The sequence below is a fragment of the Bemisia tabaci genome, unplaced genomic scaffold (assembly GCF_918797505.1).
Source record: "Bemisia tabaci unplaced genomic scaffold, PGI_BMITA_v3".
NCBI classification, from domain to species: Eukaryota; Metazoa; Arthropoda; class Insecta; order Hemiptera; family Aleyrodidae; genus Bemisia; species Bemisia tabaci.
The window spans coordinates 344,448-359,658 of record NW_027311740.1 but is presented as its reverse complement, the minus strand read 5'-3'; the positions used below and the strand labels follow the sequence as shown (position 1 = coordinate 359,658).

The following is a 15,211-nucleotide window of genomic DNA, read 5'->3' as shown; positions in this document are numbered from 1 at the left end:
GTCACATACCACTTCAACGACTTCACTTGAGCTTCACGGATCACCTTTGGGAAGTGAATAAATCAGGATGTCCAGACTTCAGTAGTAAACTAAGTACTTATGAGAGCGAAATTAGGAACACTTTACGAGGACAAACTACCTAAGCAAAGCTAACAGCCTCCTTCCAGGCACTGGGAACTCCAGGTCTGTGAAATGAAATAAGGGTTGATAGATAAGGTTTGCTTATACAGTCAAAAAATTACAATTAAAAATGTTGACTTAATTGCAGATATAAATAAAACATGAACAGATGAATACGGAATATGAATAAGAATTAAGGATGGTTATAAGTCCACTCACTCACCTCCAGACCAGAACTTAAGCAATATGATGCAAGTAGCAAATTCAGAAATCAAGTGCGAAGTGGCGAATTTGCGATTGCGAATGAGTCATACTCATAAGATGATAAGCGGGCAAATTGCACGCAATGTTGCACGCAATGATACAATATTTATCAAAACCCTGTCATATCATATCTGCGAGATCTGCGCAAGCGCAAGAAGTCGATCGGTGATTGGTGCTGAGTTGAAATTTGGTTGATGAAGATGGTGGCCTGCAGATGGCGACACTTATGTTTGTTATTATGCATTTTATCATCTAATCGAATTCTATCTTATCTAAATCTAGACTTTTTAGTGCTTATCACTTCACAGAAAATTTACATTTTATTCAATCTCGATGATATCCGTACCATCGTGCCCTTTATTTATTTCTGAGCGTAATCGAATTTCTACTTATTAAATCAATTAGCTAGAATCAGTATAGCTGGAATTGTTTATATTGGTTCGGTCTTCAAAGGAAGGTGTGTTTTCATCCAATACCATTACTCAGGTTGCCAGTTATGAAAACATTGGATTAAACTCCTCTTAAAAAACGAAGGAAATTCTCGAGTTTCATACAATTATGTAGTTTTTAAGTGCTTCAACACGGACTTTATTTGGTGTGCTTTTCAGTTTCTGCTTCAGTTCCACCTGTGTCCGATTGATGTCTTCAAGTTGCACGGTCAATCATGGATAGTGCTACATTGACAAGATTAGAGTCAGGAAATCTGAGCGACATCAAATCTATTCTTCATTTCTTTTTACAACGGGTAAGTGCACCTGTTGCTAAAAGTGCCGATACATTTCATTCTTGTACCATTAGCAGATAATCTTAACCTGAGTCAATTCAATACTCTTTTAAACGACTGTCATCTACTGTTTATAGGCTTGAGAGGTCCAAAAACTCATCAACATTTTACCTCACAGTCCGTGAGGAATCATGTAAATCTCTCTACTAGGCACTTGTTAGTGTTTACCCAAAGCAAAATGCTAATGAAGCAGTTCTCTTGTATTGGTTACAATTTTTATGCTTCTCTGAAGGTAATGTACGGTGACTACTTCGATAATAGATGTATCGGAATTTTGTCGGTCTATAATTTCTCTTGTGTATTGATTTGTAGGACATCTGATTATAATTTCGATATGGGACTGGTAAGTGTGTGGAAACTTTTGATTGACTGAGTTAATACCACCTTATTTGACCTACTTTCAGCATGGTTTAGCAGAAGCATCTGTGCGCTCTACCAACCATCTACCCATACCTGGTCATGGGTTTGAGGTTAAATGTTCGTAAACCCCGAGAACACACGGGATTGTATAGGGAGGACTTGAAAATAGTTGATTTTTTTACTTTAGAAAGTGAATTTATTCCGGGCGTGGAATTTTCAGTTGAATATTATGGCAAGTTTTATCGAAAGAAACAAATTTTTTCGACAGAATCACATTTTAAATGAAGGAAAAAATTATTAAATGTATGTCACTGTATGGAATTAGGGTAGGAAAGGAGTGAAAAGATGCAACCCACCAAACGTAGCCCGGCGGCTTCCCTTTGTTCTTGGGGATATTACCCACACACTCTCACGCGTATTCTCCAATGGCCAGGAATGCTAAGTAGGAATTGGCTCTACGCTCTGAACCAAGTGCAGTATATCTCCTAACATGCATAATTACTATGATAGTCAAGAGTTTTTATAAGTTAATTCCAAAATGATGCTGAATCATACCCTACCAATTTGCACACTGCAGCATTAGACTCAAATAGGCTCTAGTGTTTTTGTGAGCTGAATGAATGTGGATAAAAACTGCTATTTTTTAGTTTAAGAGTGGGATTGGGAAGTTTTGAATACGTCTATTTTATCTTTTGTAAAATTGTATTGCAGAAATATATATTGTGATGCTTAATTTTGTAGGTACCCTGTCTAGAGGTCCATTAAGGACATGAACATATCTTGAGCATTCTCTTTTATACCTAAAAATTGTTTTTCAATATCTCTTATCACCATGACGCTATTGAACTTTTTTTAGTCTAGTTTTTGAAACCCAATATAACGTTCAATGAATCAATATTTTTTCATGCTTTAGCATAATTTGGACAACACAGTTTTTGTTCAGAGCATTCCTAATTTCAGCATACATAATCAAGCTGTAATCTAAGTAGCGACTCTAATCTCAACACACATGAATTGAAAGCTCCTTTCTTAAGCAACTAATTTCAACAGCACTCTTCACCAATTAAAATTCTTTTTACGTGTTTCAGCATGCTCAAACTTTTTCCTTTTCCGAATTGAATCAAGATGACAGACGAAAGAAGTTATGGAGCATACTATTTAAACACCTGAATAATCCATCTCTTGGTGACTGCCATGAAGATTGTCTTGCATGTTTGCGGATTCTCAGGTAAGCAATACAAGTTTTATATGATCCTTAGAAAGCTTTGTTACAAAGCTTAGACTTGCACAAAAAAAGAGCTGTAGGTAAGGAAACCTTCATGTTTAATCATTAATCGCAAATAATGTTTCTATTCCTCCAAATGGGCCTGTTGCAAAATTTTGCTAGAGCAAAAACAAGAGTTCTTACTCATAGAAAGTGTCTCAAAAATCATGATGAGCGCATCAGCAAAGTCGGAAATGCACTGCTTACTTCACAATTTGCATAAGAAATTTGCGTATTTGGAGCTTCCCGCCTCAAAAACGATACCACAGCACAGGTGAACATTTCGTTAGAGGAGTCATTCCATCCAACCCCTACTCACAAGGATACCACGCAATATTCAACATAGCCAACGCCAATCCGCCAAAACACATGTGACGGGACGATGATTCTAGCTGCCTAATACCAATCTGCGTGTTTACATTCACATTTTTCTTGCGTTGGTCGATATCCGCCTTGATTGACCCCATGCTCTCCTCAACTTGCGCGCGGAAGCGTCGGCCATGTTGAGCAGGGATTGAATGGAACGACTCCTCTAAGGAAATGTTCACCTGTGCTGTAGTATCTTTTTAGAAGCGGGAGACTTTAAAAAATGCAAATTTCTTACGCAGATGGTGAGGTTAGGAGTGAATTTTAGAGTTTGCCGATGCGCTCATCATGATTTTTGAGACATTATTTGTAAGGAACAACTCTTATTTGTGGTCTAGCAAAAGTTTGCAACAGGCCCATTAAGTTTCTAAAAAATATTTTACAAACTGAAAAGACAAGTAAAAGATGCAACATTCAAATAGAAACTTCCTATTGCAAGAGCACTTGGTAACACTGACCTACATTTTGTGTAATAATACTTACGAATGTACAAGAGTAGGTTGAAAAAATTGTGATATTTTTCACTCGGCATCAACTAAAGCTGGGAATATAATAGGTAGTTGTTCTAGTTCAAATGTCAAAAGGCAACATACAGATTATTTCGGTCATGTAGGAAAATCAAGTGGCTTTGTTCTGACCATGTTATCAAAAATTTGAAGCATTTTAAGATGAAATTTTAAGTGATCAAAATTTCTAAAAAAATTGTATTGGTTTAAGTAGTGGACAGGCCTATTGGTAGAAATACATGGTTTGACTATTTAATGTGCCCAAATGAAAAAACCCTGACCATTCCATGAGAAGGCATCTAAAAGCCATTGTAGAAGGGATAAAAGGAGGTTCTGTCCACTATTGGGGGTGATTTTTGTGGCCCAAATTGATGTAAGCAACATTCATGCCAAGTTTGAAGGAAGCTACTTTGCTTTTTATTTAAGTTTTGAAAGTAAGTCAGATCAGGAGCTCAATATCCTCAGTGCTGTTAAATTTATTACTCAAAATTTAATTCCATTGGTGTTGCCTTTCTGTGTTACAGCCGCGACAAATGTAACCTGGATTCCTTGATGAATAGTCAATGGATAGAAACACTTTTACTGAAAGCAGGTCTTAGAACCAGTGAAAACCATATGGAAGCAGCAGCATATAATGATTTTGCAGGTATTCAATATTGACTCGTTTCAGTCCACTTCATTTCCAATCAAAATCACTCCAGCGCTGAGTATGCCCAGGCGTGAACTTTGAATTTGTGAATTTGGAGAGATCAGAACTGAATGTATTCACGAATAAACTTAGGAGACAGTTAATGAAGTTTGGAGCTGGATAGTTGGATGATAAGAATTCACTGCCAGGTTTTATGCATTGAAAAAGTTAGAGTAGGAGTAAAATTTATGCTGTTTGAAATTTACTGGCATTTTTCATTCTTGCTGTATTATATCAGCCAAAATGGCCATCAGCACTGATGGGAGGAAAGTTCCATCGGTTCCCAGTGTAATTGATAGGCTGAAGTGTCAATCATTCATTCCTTATCAAAGCCAAGAAATAAGATTTTTTTCTCCTCAACAAGTAGAGATTATCTTTTCATTTACAGTGGTTGCAAACATCTCCCAGTTTCCGGTACACACCACTTTCATAGTCCTTCAGTTCATCTTTACCTTATCATTTTGTATTTTTCCAGTTGTCATAGAGTCTCTGAAAGTCTTGTCAAATCTTCTCTTCCAAAGTCCTCAAGCTCAAGCAATTTGTTGTAAAAATGGAACTGCAGATGGCATCATTCAACGCTTGCGTCTCTACTCGGATCACCAGTTACCGCACATGGTCAAATTTTTTGACATGAAAGTTCTGTTTTTACTCACTGCGCTCTCTCCAGATATCAGGCATGTATCGTTTTTAACGTAGCATAACAGAACATTGCAATAGTCTTATGATGTGAAAGGGACCCAGGGAGAATGTCTTTGAACCAAAATATCAAGAGACAAAAGGAAATGTTCATCGTAGCGCACTCTATGCACATCGTTAGGAAGGAGTAAAAAAAAAAAGACAAGGCCACAAATTTAAGTTGTGCTCTTAAAAAAGTATGAAAAAATAATTACAACTGATTAACTGAAAATGATACAACCTCGTTTCGAGGATTGCTGTAAAAAAGGAGAACTTTAATATATATTTTCGACCAACTTTAACTCGTAGTTATATATTTAACTTTTGCTTAAACGCCAAGAATTTCATTGACAAAGTTTCAGTTCTAGCATGATATTTACAGATAATTTATTTTCACTTTATGTATAAGAAATACGAATGAAATTTGTCTATTTGTAATATCAGTGCTTTCATATTCTTTTTCAGGCCAAGAGTAAGGGACAATCTTCATGGTCTGATATACTTAATGGAAATTCTAGATTTAATTTTGAAGCAAGGAACTACTGGTGGTCCAATGGGTATAGTTCTTCACGTGAGTGTAGTTAATTATTTTAGCATTTTTCTTAAAGCATCTTATTGGTGATTAAAGAGATCTATTGTTACCTTGCTGCCAAGACAATAGTCTCACATCCTAATTAGAAAATTTGTGAGAAGGCTAAAATATTCCGTTTTCAGCCCTTTTTTTCAAGATTAGGATGTAAAAAGTTTCACAAAAGATCTTTTCAAGCTCAGGAGGTTGCAAGGAACATCATATTAAATAATATTGAAATTTAGCCAGTGCAGCGCCATATTTCTTTGTACTATGTGCAAAGTCAAAGTTCTTGCACTGTGCTGCTTAGCAAAGGAAAGATTTGGCTTTTCGGGAGCAACAATGACTTTCATGATAATCGTTATTTTATTATTATTGCTAAGCAACTCTGTTTTTCTAATACTCATCCCTCTCTAATAACTCTAAATTATGCTATTTTCAGGAGGAGCAAGTTTTACTGTCCTGCGAAGTTTTGAAAGTGTTATTTAATCTAACTGTTCGAGGAAACCTACGGCCAGAGGATGAGGATGACTCTCTCAGTTTACGTCTTGTGGAAATTCTTAGAGAGTATCTCCTTTGCACCACCTTACCTTTGTCATTCCTAGATAGTTTTTACAGGTAAACGTACATGCCTTTTATTTGTTGCATGAAAATGTCATTGTTAATTGTACCTGAATACTTTCTCAATGCTTACAATAGTGGATAACGCAGCGAGAACAAATTTTGAGTTTTGTTATATCTTTAGAAGTGACCTAATTGATTCCTCAGAATTTTCAAGTGTTCTGCCTGGAAAAATTGCTCAAAAACACCACTACATCAGGAATTTCTGTAAAATTTGAATTCTTCTAATGAAATAGATCTTTCTTAGGGAAATTTGATTTTTTGAAAAACTGCCCCTTGATGAGACAAAAAGTGAGCCAATTTTTGGTTTTAACAAAAAAAATGATGATTACACACACACACACACCCTCCCTCTCTCACACGAAAGATCTCTATGGCATGTCTAAAAATGTAGGTCATTTCCTCTGATACTAAAGGCTTTTTCATCCGAAGACCCGTTTTCAAAAAAATTGTCGATTTAACAAAATGTAAAACTTTTATATTGGTTTCACGTATTTTCTCTCTATTATGAGACTTCAGTTTTACATTGAATTTTGAACACATATTTGTGATTTGAGGGACTTGGAGGACAAGGCTAATAAGCACAGTTTTTGAAATAATTGAGACATCAATACTTCAAAGTAAAACTAGTCTAAATGCATATTTCGTGGAAAATATGCTCCCACATTCTAATTTTTAAGCAGCAAAAAGTCTGTTTGAACTTTCTCTCTGCCAAAAGGATCCATGTAATTTCAAAAATTCAAGCACATATTTCTCGAAGTAGCAAAAACTGCACTCATGCGCCTTATCCTCCAAGCCCCTCAAATCACCAACACGCTACTCAAATCGTATATGTGTAGAACCGCTATTATTGTTGTTGAAATACTTTTTTTGACCGCATTTATTGCTTTCCTTTGTTTCAATCCAGCAATATCATCAACCTTTTAACTAATTTGTCTGGGTCTGTTCTGAAACATCTCGTAGTCATTGATAATTCACAAGCACCAAACATGGATGCCATTGCTGTCATTTTGAATTTTCTTGATAATCGTCTGGATCAAAAACAGGTATGTATAGTTTATCGTGAATCTTCGTCCTTGTGGATTATTTGGTCTGAGCTATGTAGATTTCTTATTTTTCTTGCTGAAAATACCTGAAAAAGGTAGAGATTAGGCAAATCAAAAAACTCTGTCCTCTTCTGGTAGATTTTTTTGATCGAACATATTCACGCCAAAACTACAAAATTTGTGGAATTAATATAAAGATCTTCATTCAAATGTCAAAGATTCTTCCGCGAATTGTCAAAATAATGTAAGAAAATTTCTACGTCAAATATTTTTATCAATCTTGAAATCTTTTGTGGTAAAAAATACACTTCATTCATCAGCTTCCATGAACTCGAGCTGAAATCCCTGCAACTTTGCATACAAAAACAATATACACATTAGATAATGTCCAGACCGTAGCAAGAATAGCACACTCTCTAGGTCAATAATAGTAAGTTCCAGCTCAGTGGGCTGGTAGATAGTGCATTGTGGACATCAAGAACTTCGGAACAGGGCAATCACATAAGGCGGCCCTGCGATCTCTCACTACAGTGAATGCAGGACTGAGTTTGGACATTGCAGCTTGTCCTGCTTGAAAATAATTGAGCTTAGTGTGCATGGACCACAACTTTTGTATCAAGGAAATCAAATCTGAGCCATGATCAGAAAATCCTTCTTTTATTTAAGTCAGTTCATCCATGCCAATCCTCTATCCTTGATGCAGAATTTCTGCAATTGCCTGCTTCCATTTTAACTATTTTTAACATCTCTCTCTCTCTTGGCAAATGTATGCAGGGTGTCTACAAGTCCGGAAATAGTACTGATTTTCTAAGAGTGGTCCGGAAGTACTGAAAAAGTGCGGAAATTCCACAAGAAAGTCCAGAATTTTTGTCAAAATTTGAGAGAGAAATTCAAATTTTTGAAATTTTTCGAATTTCGTCAAATTAGGATACTGAAAAAGTACTGAATATCTCTATTGAGGAGGTACTGTATTCCTTGGGAATGTACTGAAGAAGTACCGTAAAAGTACTGATTTTTAGTATGTAGTTCATCCTAGTCCAACCGAATTTCTCTGATTGTCGTTTTGTAACTCTTCCTTTTGTGCTGTTTTAGGGATCGCTGACGGAAAGCATCATGCCTGCCATTACTGTTCTATTAGAGTGTTCTAGATCTAGTCGAGAAGTGCGAAAGTATGTTCGTCAAATCGTTCTTCCACCCTTGCGTGATACTCATACCCGTCCAGAAGAAGGCAACACCCTTCGAAACAAACTTTGTAGTCTGCTCACTAGCCCCCACTCTCATTTGAAAGACTTGGTTGCCGAATTCCTTTTTGCCTTGTGTAAAGAAAATGGTAAGAAAAATTGCCAGATCTTTCTGCATATAAATATCCGTTTTTACTCAACAATAGTTCACTTTTACATTTTATGTGTTAAATGTACAAGTTAAGAGTTGTCATGCCCTTAAATAAAAAATGTTGATCAAAGTTGTAAGTAAGGTATGTATCATTTTTTTTCGCAGCTAGCCCACTTAATGTGACATTTTATTGGTTTTTTTATCCTTTTTTCTATCAAATTTCTCTTCTTTCCACATCTCTAAATATTCATTAAAATATGGAAAGTATTTTAACCAATGTTTTCATTCCCACAGGTTTTATAGCAGAAATCAAATCCTATCGAAGACTAACTCTTGCAAAAAAATTTTCCCCCTGTAGATCTTTTTTGGTAGTTGTTGTTTTTTAGTGTAGGGGAACTTTTGTCTTTTTGTTTTAGTTGAGAGGATGATCAAATATACTGGTTTTGGGAATGCAGCTGGCTTATTTGCTAATCGAGGCCTCTTGCTGAATACTCACAAGAATTCCAATAACTCCTCTGATAGTGAAAACAGCGAAACCGAAGAGTATGAACAAAGCAAAAAAGAGTAAGTTAGAACACGTTTCTCTTCTGTTTCTACTGTTATGACTAGGTCCCGAAGCCCTGTTCATCTAACCTCCTATAAGGAATATTAAAAATCTTCTGAAGATGAAAGATAGATTAATGCTCATTTAAAAGGTGATTTTCCAGGTTGCCTTGTTGCCTCTGGCTATAGCCACTCCACAACCCAGAAGTGCTGTTTTATTTGCTTTTTTTCAGCTTGGGTTTCAGCAGTATAAGATAGCACAGGTCTTCAGATTAATTCATAGATGCTCATTTTGCTTTAAACAATTTTACTGCCGTGCTAAGGTAGAACACCATATGAGCCTTCAAACATTGTCAATTTCCTTTGATAAAATATAGATTTTGAGAGAAATTTATGCATACTTTTCTCGAATTTTTTTGATAATTGTATTCACAACTATCCAATTATCTGGAAATTCCAAGGAAAATTATTCATATCAATCTTCAAAAACTAACATTTTATTGGGGGGGGGGGGGGGATTTGACAATCCTTAATGTTCTTACGGTTTTTTTTCTTCAGCACGGCAGTATGGGGCCTAAATTTTATTGCTGCAACAATGTCTGACACTTTTAAGAAAAGACCATTGTCTTATACATTTGAATGAGATAGATTGTAATGTATGACATGGTGTTAGGATCTTTCATAATCATAACTTTAGCCACATCTGCAAAAATTGAAGTCAAAGCTGCGCAACGTAGAACAAAATTTGTTTGTGAAAATTTTGGTCGTTTGCCACCCATTCTCTAACAACTTTGCTCAGAAAGATTTCAAAATATTATGTTCCTCCAGAAACACTTCAATAGGTTCTTTATGGCAGTAGCTCTGTAGTTTTTTATAAATAGCAAAGGGAGTCTTAATCTTTGGGGAGCCCTTCATGATTCATTTAGCTCCTAATACTTAATTAAAAAAAATTTACTAATCCTGTCTTTGTGACCTTTCAGTATCAATCCGGTAACCGGGTATGTAGAACCAAAAAGACCAAACCCATTGGCAGGAATGTCAGAGGAGCAAAAAGAATTCGAAGCCATGCAATTAGTCAGTATGATGGACAAATTGACCAGGTACTTTTCCATCTTACTTAAATACTTAATCAAGTAAAATAGTTTCCTTAACTGATCACTGAGCAGGATGAGAATGGAAGCATTTTTGGACTTGTTTGTTCATTGAAGTTTCATGTGACAATCGGTCAACATATTAAAAATTTCTGGAATCAACTCATTGGGCAGTAATAAACGCAGTAACAAATTCATTTCTACACTTTCAGTGCCCAAATTTAAATGAAATGTATGGAACCACAAGATAAAACGTAAAGAGAAATTATTTACTGTATCAATTAAAACAACATCAAAATTATTTGCTTTGCGTTGGATTATTAAGAGGTGTTTCTCAGTAGAAATAGTATGTAGGTAAAAATATTTGATTTGATATTTGAACTTCTTTTTTTAATTCGATTCTATTCAAGGCCAAAAACCATATTCGCCCAGCCTCAGAATAAAACGAGGAGTTTCTGTTATTTCCCCGGCAAACTTTACAACCTCCTCCATAAAATACAACTAAGATTAATCTGAATTAATTCTATTTTAAAGATGGACCTTAAAAGAAAGTCATGTTTGGGTACTTAGGCAGTCAAGTTACATCCTAAGCTAACTGAAACCTGTTTTTTTTTCAGAGAGGGAGTAATACAACCATGTCGCATCGGCGAAGATGGACGTCCACAAGCTGTCGAACATATCTTACAACTACAAGAAGATTTACCAAAACAGCAAATGCAAAATCATTAGTATTTTATCTAGTCAATGAATGGGTAGTTGGAATTGAAGAGATACATTTTTCTCTTCGTTCCATTAATTCCAACCGGTTGAAAACTTCCTGATTTTTTTGCAGAATATTGCGTAAGCAATTTTACCCACATTCTTATGTTAAGAAATTCAGATGTTTATCACCAACCTAATATTTCAGGAATTTTTTTACGTCCTTTAAATGTAAAAGCTACTCTCAACCAAATAAAATGGCGCCATATGAACCACTTGACATGGCTCCAATTTTCAGCAGCCTCCCATGATACCTTTAATTGTTTGTTTTGACACAGAAATGAACATATCCACTACCTTCTCTATTTTTTCTATGTCTCGTATGGGCAGTAACTTATTATTTAATCTAATCGTTGTACAGTGAAGGCAGGTCTAATTAGTACCTCTGCAAAGTACTTTCTAGTGATGTTCAACATGACATGGTGTTAAACCATGAAGTACATGTTGAACAAAGTTGGATAAATGGTTTTACTGGGAAGTAAATGCTTGAAACTTGCAACTCAAAATGTTTGTCCGCCCTAGATAAACTATGGTGTTCCAGAGACTTTTAAAAAACGTGTGCATTCATGAAAAATCAGGAAATGACCTCAGAATGCAACATTATTGACAGTATTTTAAGTGCCCAAACAATTCAAATGTCAAGTAAAGTCTTCAGTCTTGAAAAAAAAGAGTTTTGAGGTACGAGTTCTTCACTTTTTAGAGTTTTCCTATCTATAAGATACTTTGTATGGGTCAGCCTCAGTGGTGTAGTGGTCAAGGCAGTTCGCTGCCAACACTGAGGTCCCGGGCTCAATCCCCGGAGGTGACTGATATTTGAGGACACTCAAATATCAGTCATTGTGACTGTGGATGACTATGCCACTCCAATACCCTGACCCTTCGAGGTTACAGGGTGCGGGAGGGACATAGTCACCCAGTAAGTAATCCGTCTGCACTGTTCGACTGGGTTGTGAAAAATCGGTAATCACTCGTAGTGTGCGCGACTGCCAGCGCTACCTATCAGTGTAGATTGCAACAACACAGTCCAATTCGGTGGAGGCATGGCCGTGCTCCGAAAGTCCGTGCTCTGCAGCGTCTGCCACAGTCTTTGATAAGACCTTCCGTTGGCTATCAGACGGCCGCTGAGCCTTGCGGGAATATAGATGATACTCAATGTGTCAATAGTACGAAGATATGTTAAGGAGTACGGTCCAACTTCGGGGTGCACGACGGCAGTTGCCAGTTGCCTTGGCCCCTTGAGGGCACCTCGCCGGCCAGCCCGGCCTTACTTACTTACTTACTTACTTACTTTGTATGGAAATGATCTCAAAGCAATATTCTCAGGAATGCTCTGTACTTTCTTCAAGTAAAATGATTCAACTGTGAGAACCTAAAAACTTGACTTTTAACTGCTGCCTTCGCTGCTCCAACATGTCTTATGTAGTTATTTTGAGAGGAAATTAAATGTGAAGTCATTTTACTTCTCAGCTTTCACTGGAATTTTGGAGTGAGAAAGTAACAATCAATGTTGTCAATTGTTCAGCAAAACTAAAATCATAAGTGGAACTCAAGAGTGAAGAGTATTGATATGCACTGAGTTTACCACTTTTTTATAAGTTAAATTGCAGGTTCATGTTCAATAGTCAATGAGAGAAGAATTTTCCCAAGGAGGAGGGAAGTGGCAAGTCTCTGGAAGGGTGTAATCTCTTATCTCACCTTCTTCAAAATGATTCCCTGAACCTGACATGCCAATCGTTAAGTAGCTTATTCTTTCCAAATTTCTAATGGAATGGAAAGCAAAAGATCAAATTATTCCTGCATCCGGTGGGATTTTTCGAATTTTTTTTTCTTTTCTATTTTTGTTCTGTGCCATCCATTATTACACGGAGCCTAAGTAATTAATTTCACTCTTTGTGTTTCCCCCAGTATAATGATGCTGAGTGAGATTGTCAAATACAACGCTCAATTCCAATTGCACCTACTTTACTCAATGTCAGAGCAAAATATGCATACTGTACTGATTCATGTAAGATCTCACAATGCTGCATTTCAATATCTTCGTATTTATTGACTGCGAGTCTCGTGTTTAATAATATTGTACTCCATTAAGAGAGTTTAATGGATATAGGCTATCATGGAACATTTTGATATTGATTATGGTTGTGAATTATATTATTGAACACTTCTCCTCGTTTCCCCTGTTTTTCATTGAATATAAATTGACAAGAAAAGGTCATTCGGTAATAATCTTTGATATTTTTTTATGGTCTTCAATTTTGTTTTATCAGGACAGTTCGATTGGTCAATGCAATTTCATTCTCACGCTATAAATGGACTACATTTTGCAATAAGGATCCACTATTTCTAGCTCATTTTAGAAACAACTTTCATGTCATTGGTTTCTTCACGTAGATAGGTGCTTTTATGGATGAGCCAGAAATAATGGTTCCTTAATGCAAAATGTAATCCTAATGGATCTGAATCAGCCTCATCGCATTATGTGTTGCCTGATTTCCTCTCATATTTAAATTTAAATTTTGTGAGAATGTTCTGTATAAGCCAGGGGCCGTAAACAGAAGGTTTCCAGGCATTATGTCGTTTGATTCCGTGTTGAAAAAGTACGATTTGAAAGGATATTAGACAACTTCAAAGGTTAATTCTGGTTTAATGGGAATTAAGTGTCCCATCCAGGACCTTCACAAGACTTTCCACTAATGTTCCAATGTACATACATACATACACCCATACGAGTAGCTTTCACAGCGCTGCTCCCTGGCGCTCTGCGATGCCTAATCATCCCAGCATTCTGTCCTCCTTCAGCCCTTCAGGAAGTTGGCTCACCCTCATTTCATGTAAAACCCTCTGCTGCCCCCTTTCACTGGGCATGCCTTTGACTCCTCCCAGGAGGCATTCAATGAAGCATCTTTTTTGGCAGCCTTTCTTCCGTCATCCTGTTAAGTTGGTATTTGAGCTTTTGCACGTTGCATTCTGGATTTGATGGATATATTTCAAATTTTAACCGTTTTGACGGATTGTTCTGAAAAAATCGAAATTTCAGTCTGAAAATCAATCATTGAGAAATGTTGGAGCCGAAAATCATCTCTAAAAATATAAAAACCAAGTCAAAAGTACTGTTTTCACTTTGCAATGGATTCCATTGTATTGATATTGATGGTCAATCGGAAACAGCACTTTTGACTTCGTTTGAAGACTTTGGAAGATGATTTTCAGCACCAATGTTCCTCAATGATTTATCTACAGAAGTTCCATTTTCCCAAAATAATTAACCTAAAGGTTCAAAAATGATAGACGTTGATCATGCTTAGAATGCTCTGAAGCAAAAGCTAAAGATTCACCTTTACACGACCATACCAGGTAAGCTGTTGGATTGGCTAACCTGGGAACGAAATTGCACTGATTTTTCAGATCACTCTATCCTGACATTACTCTTTCAAGTAACTCATTATATATAAAAATTGTTCTATTCTCTTGCAAACATGTTTGTGAATGTTCCCTCTTGTGGAAGTGAACCTATATTTTTAATTCAAGAAATTCCTATCGTGGCATTTACACATATATTTGAAGTGCTGAAGTACTTACGTGTGAGTACGTAATTACATACTACGTTTAGCTTAAAAGTTATCTCTATTTAATAGTATTTCATTTTCTACTGATCTATCTTGCATCATTGTTCTTATTCTTGTTGTTTTGTTAAATGTTGTTAATAATAAAGAAAAATGAATCAGCTCATTGCATCTTTTTCATAAAAAACTATCCCTGTATTTGATAAATCTGTACATGATGTTCATATGAATTGATTTCTATTCAAAACTTTTGCACACTTTAAATTTTATGCAGGTTGCTACTGATCTAATGTTACCTCTTATCCACAAGTCGGTTTCCAACTATTTTAATTTGCTCATTTGCTTTAGTAATGAATGCTGCCTGCAATTATTATTTGGTGGTAAATTTTTGCGTTCCGATGGTTGAACAATACTGCCTGTCTGAAAGATGAAAATTTTACAGGTCGAAGAAAAAACTTGGCCAGTTTTGTAACTAAGGCTGGATTTGCAATTTTTACTATACTTACAGCAATATTACAACAACTAAAAACAACAAACATAGGTTGCAACAGTGTCGCTAACTCACTTTTGCCAAAATTGTAAGTTAAGTGGTATTGTTCCTTAGCCATCAATACCTCTCTAACGAAACTCTCCTATAGGTGAGACTAGCTCATCTGATGAG

The 15,211-nt window shown here is 36.2% G+C and overlaps 1 protein-coding gene across 1 annotated transcript; it reads left to right on the top strand.

Annotated features, from left to right (window-relative positions):
• The first annotated feature begins 627 nt into the window (after window positions 1-627).
• On the top strand, window positions 628-14,716 carry ric8a (ric8 guanine nucleotide exchange factor A). The gene is made up of 12 exons (XM_019045460.2): window positions 628-841; window positions 993-1,129; window positions 2,617-2,756; window positions 4,189-4,310; window positions 4,828-5,026; window positions 5,493-5,598; window positions 6,038-6,213; window positions 7,124-7,262; window positions 8,355-8,592; window positions 9,011-9,158; window positions 10,118-10,237; window positions 10,846-14,716. Exons 2-12 carry the CDS (start codon window positions 1,049-1,051, stop codon window positions 10,955-10,957), a joined length of 1,581 nt encoding a protein of 526 aa, XP_018901005.1. The 5' UTR covers window positions 628-841; window positions 993-1,048; the 3' UTR covers window positions 10,958-14,716.
• The last annotated feature ends 495 nt before the right edge of the window (window positions 14,717-15,211 follow it).

Excerpts from the sequence above, each read along its gene's own strand:
- ric8a (XM_019045460.2), top strand. The coding sequence starts at position 1,049 with ATGGATAGTGCTACATTGACAAGATTAGAGTCAGGAAATCTGAGCGAC. Across the intron at positions 2,757-4,188 it reads GCATGTTTGCGGATTCTCAG|CCGCGACAAATGTAACCTGG; the intron begins GTAAGCAATACA and ends TCTGTGTTACAG. Across the intron at positions 7,263-8,354 it reads ATCGTCTGGATCAAAAACAG|GGATCGCTGACGGAAAGCAT; the intron begins GTATGTATAGTT and ends GTGCTGTTTTAG.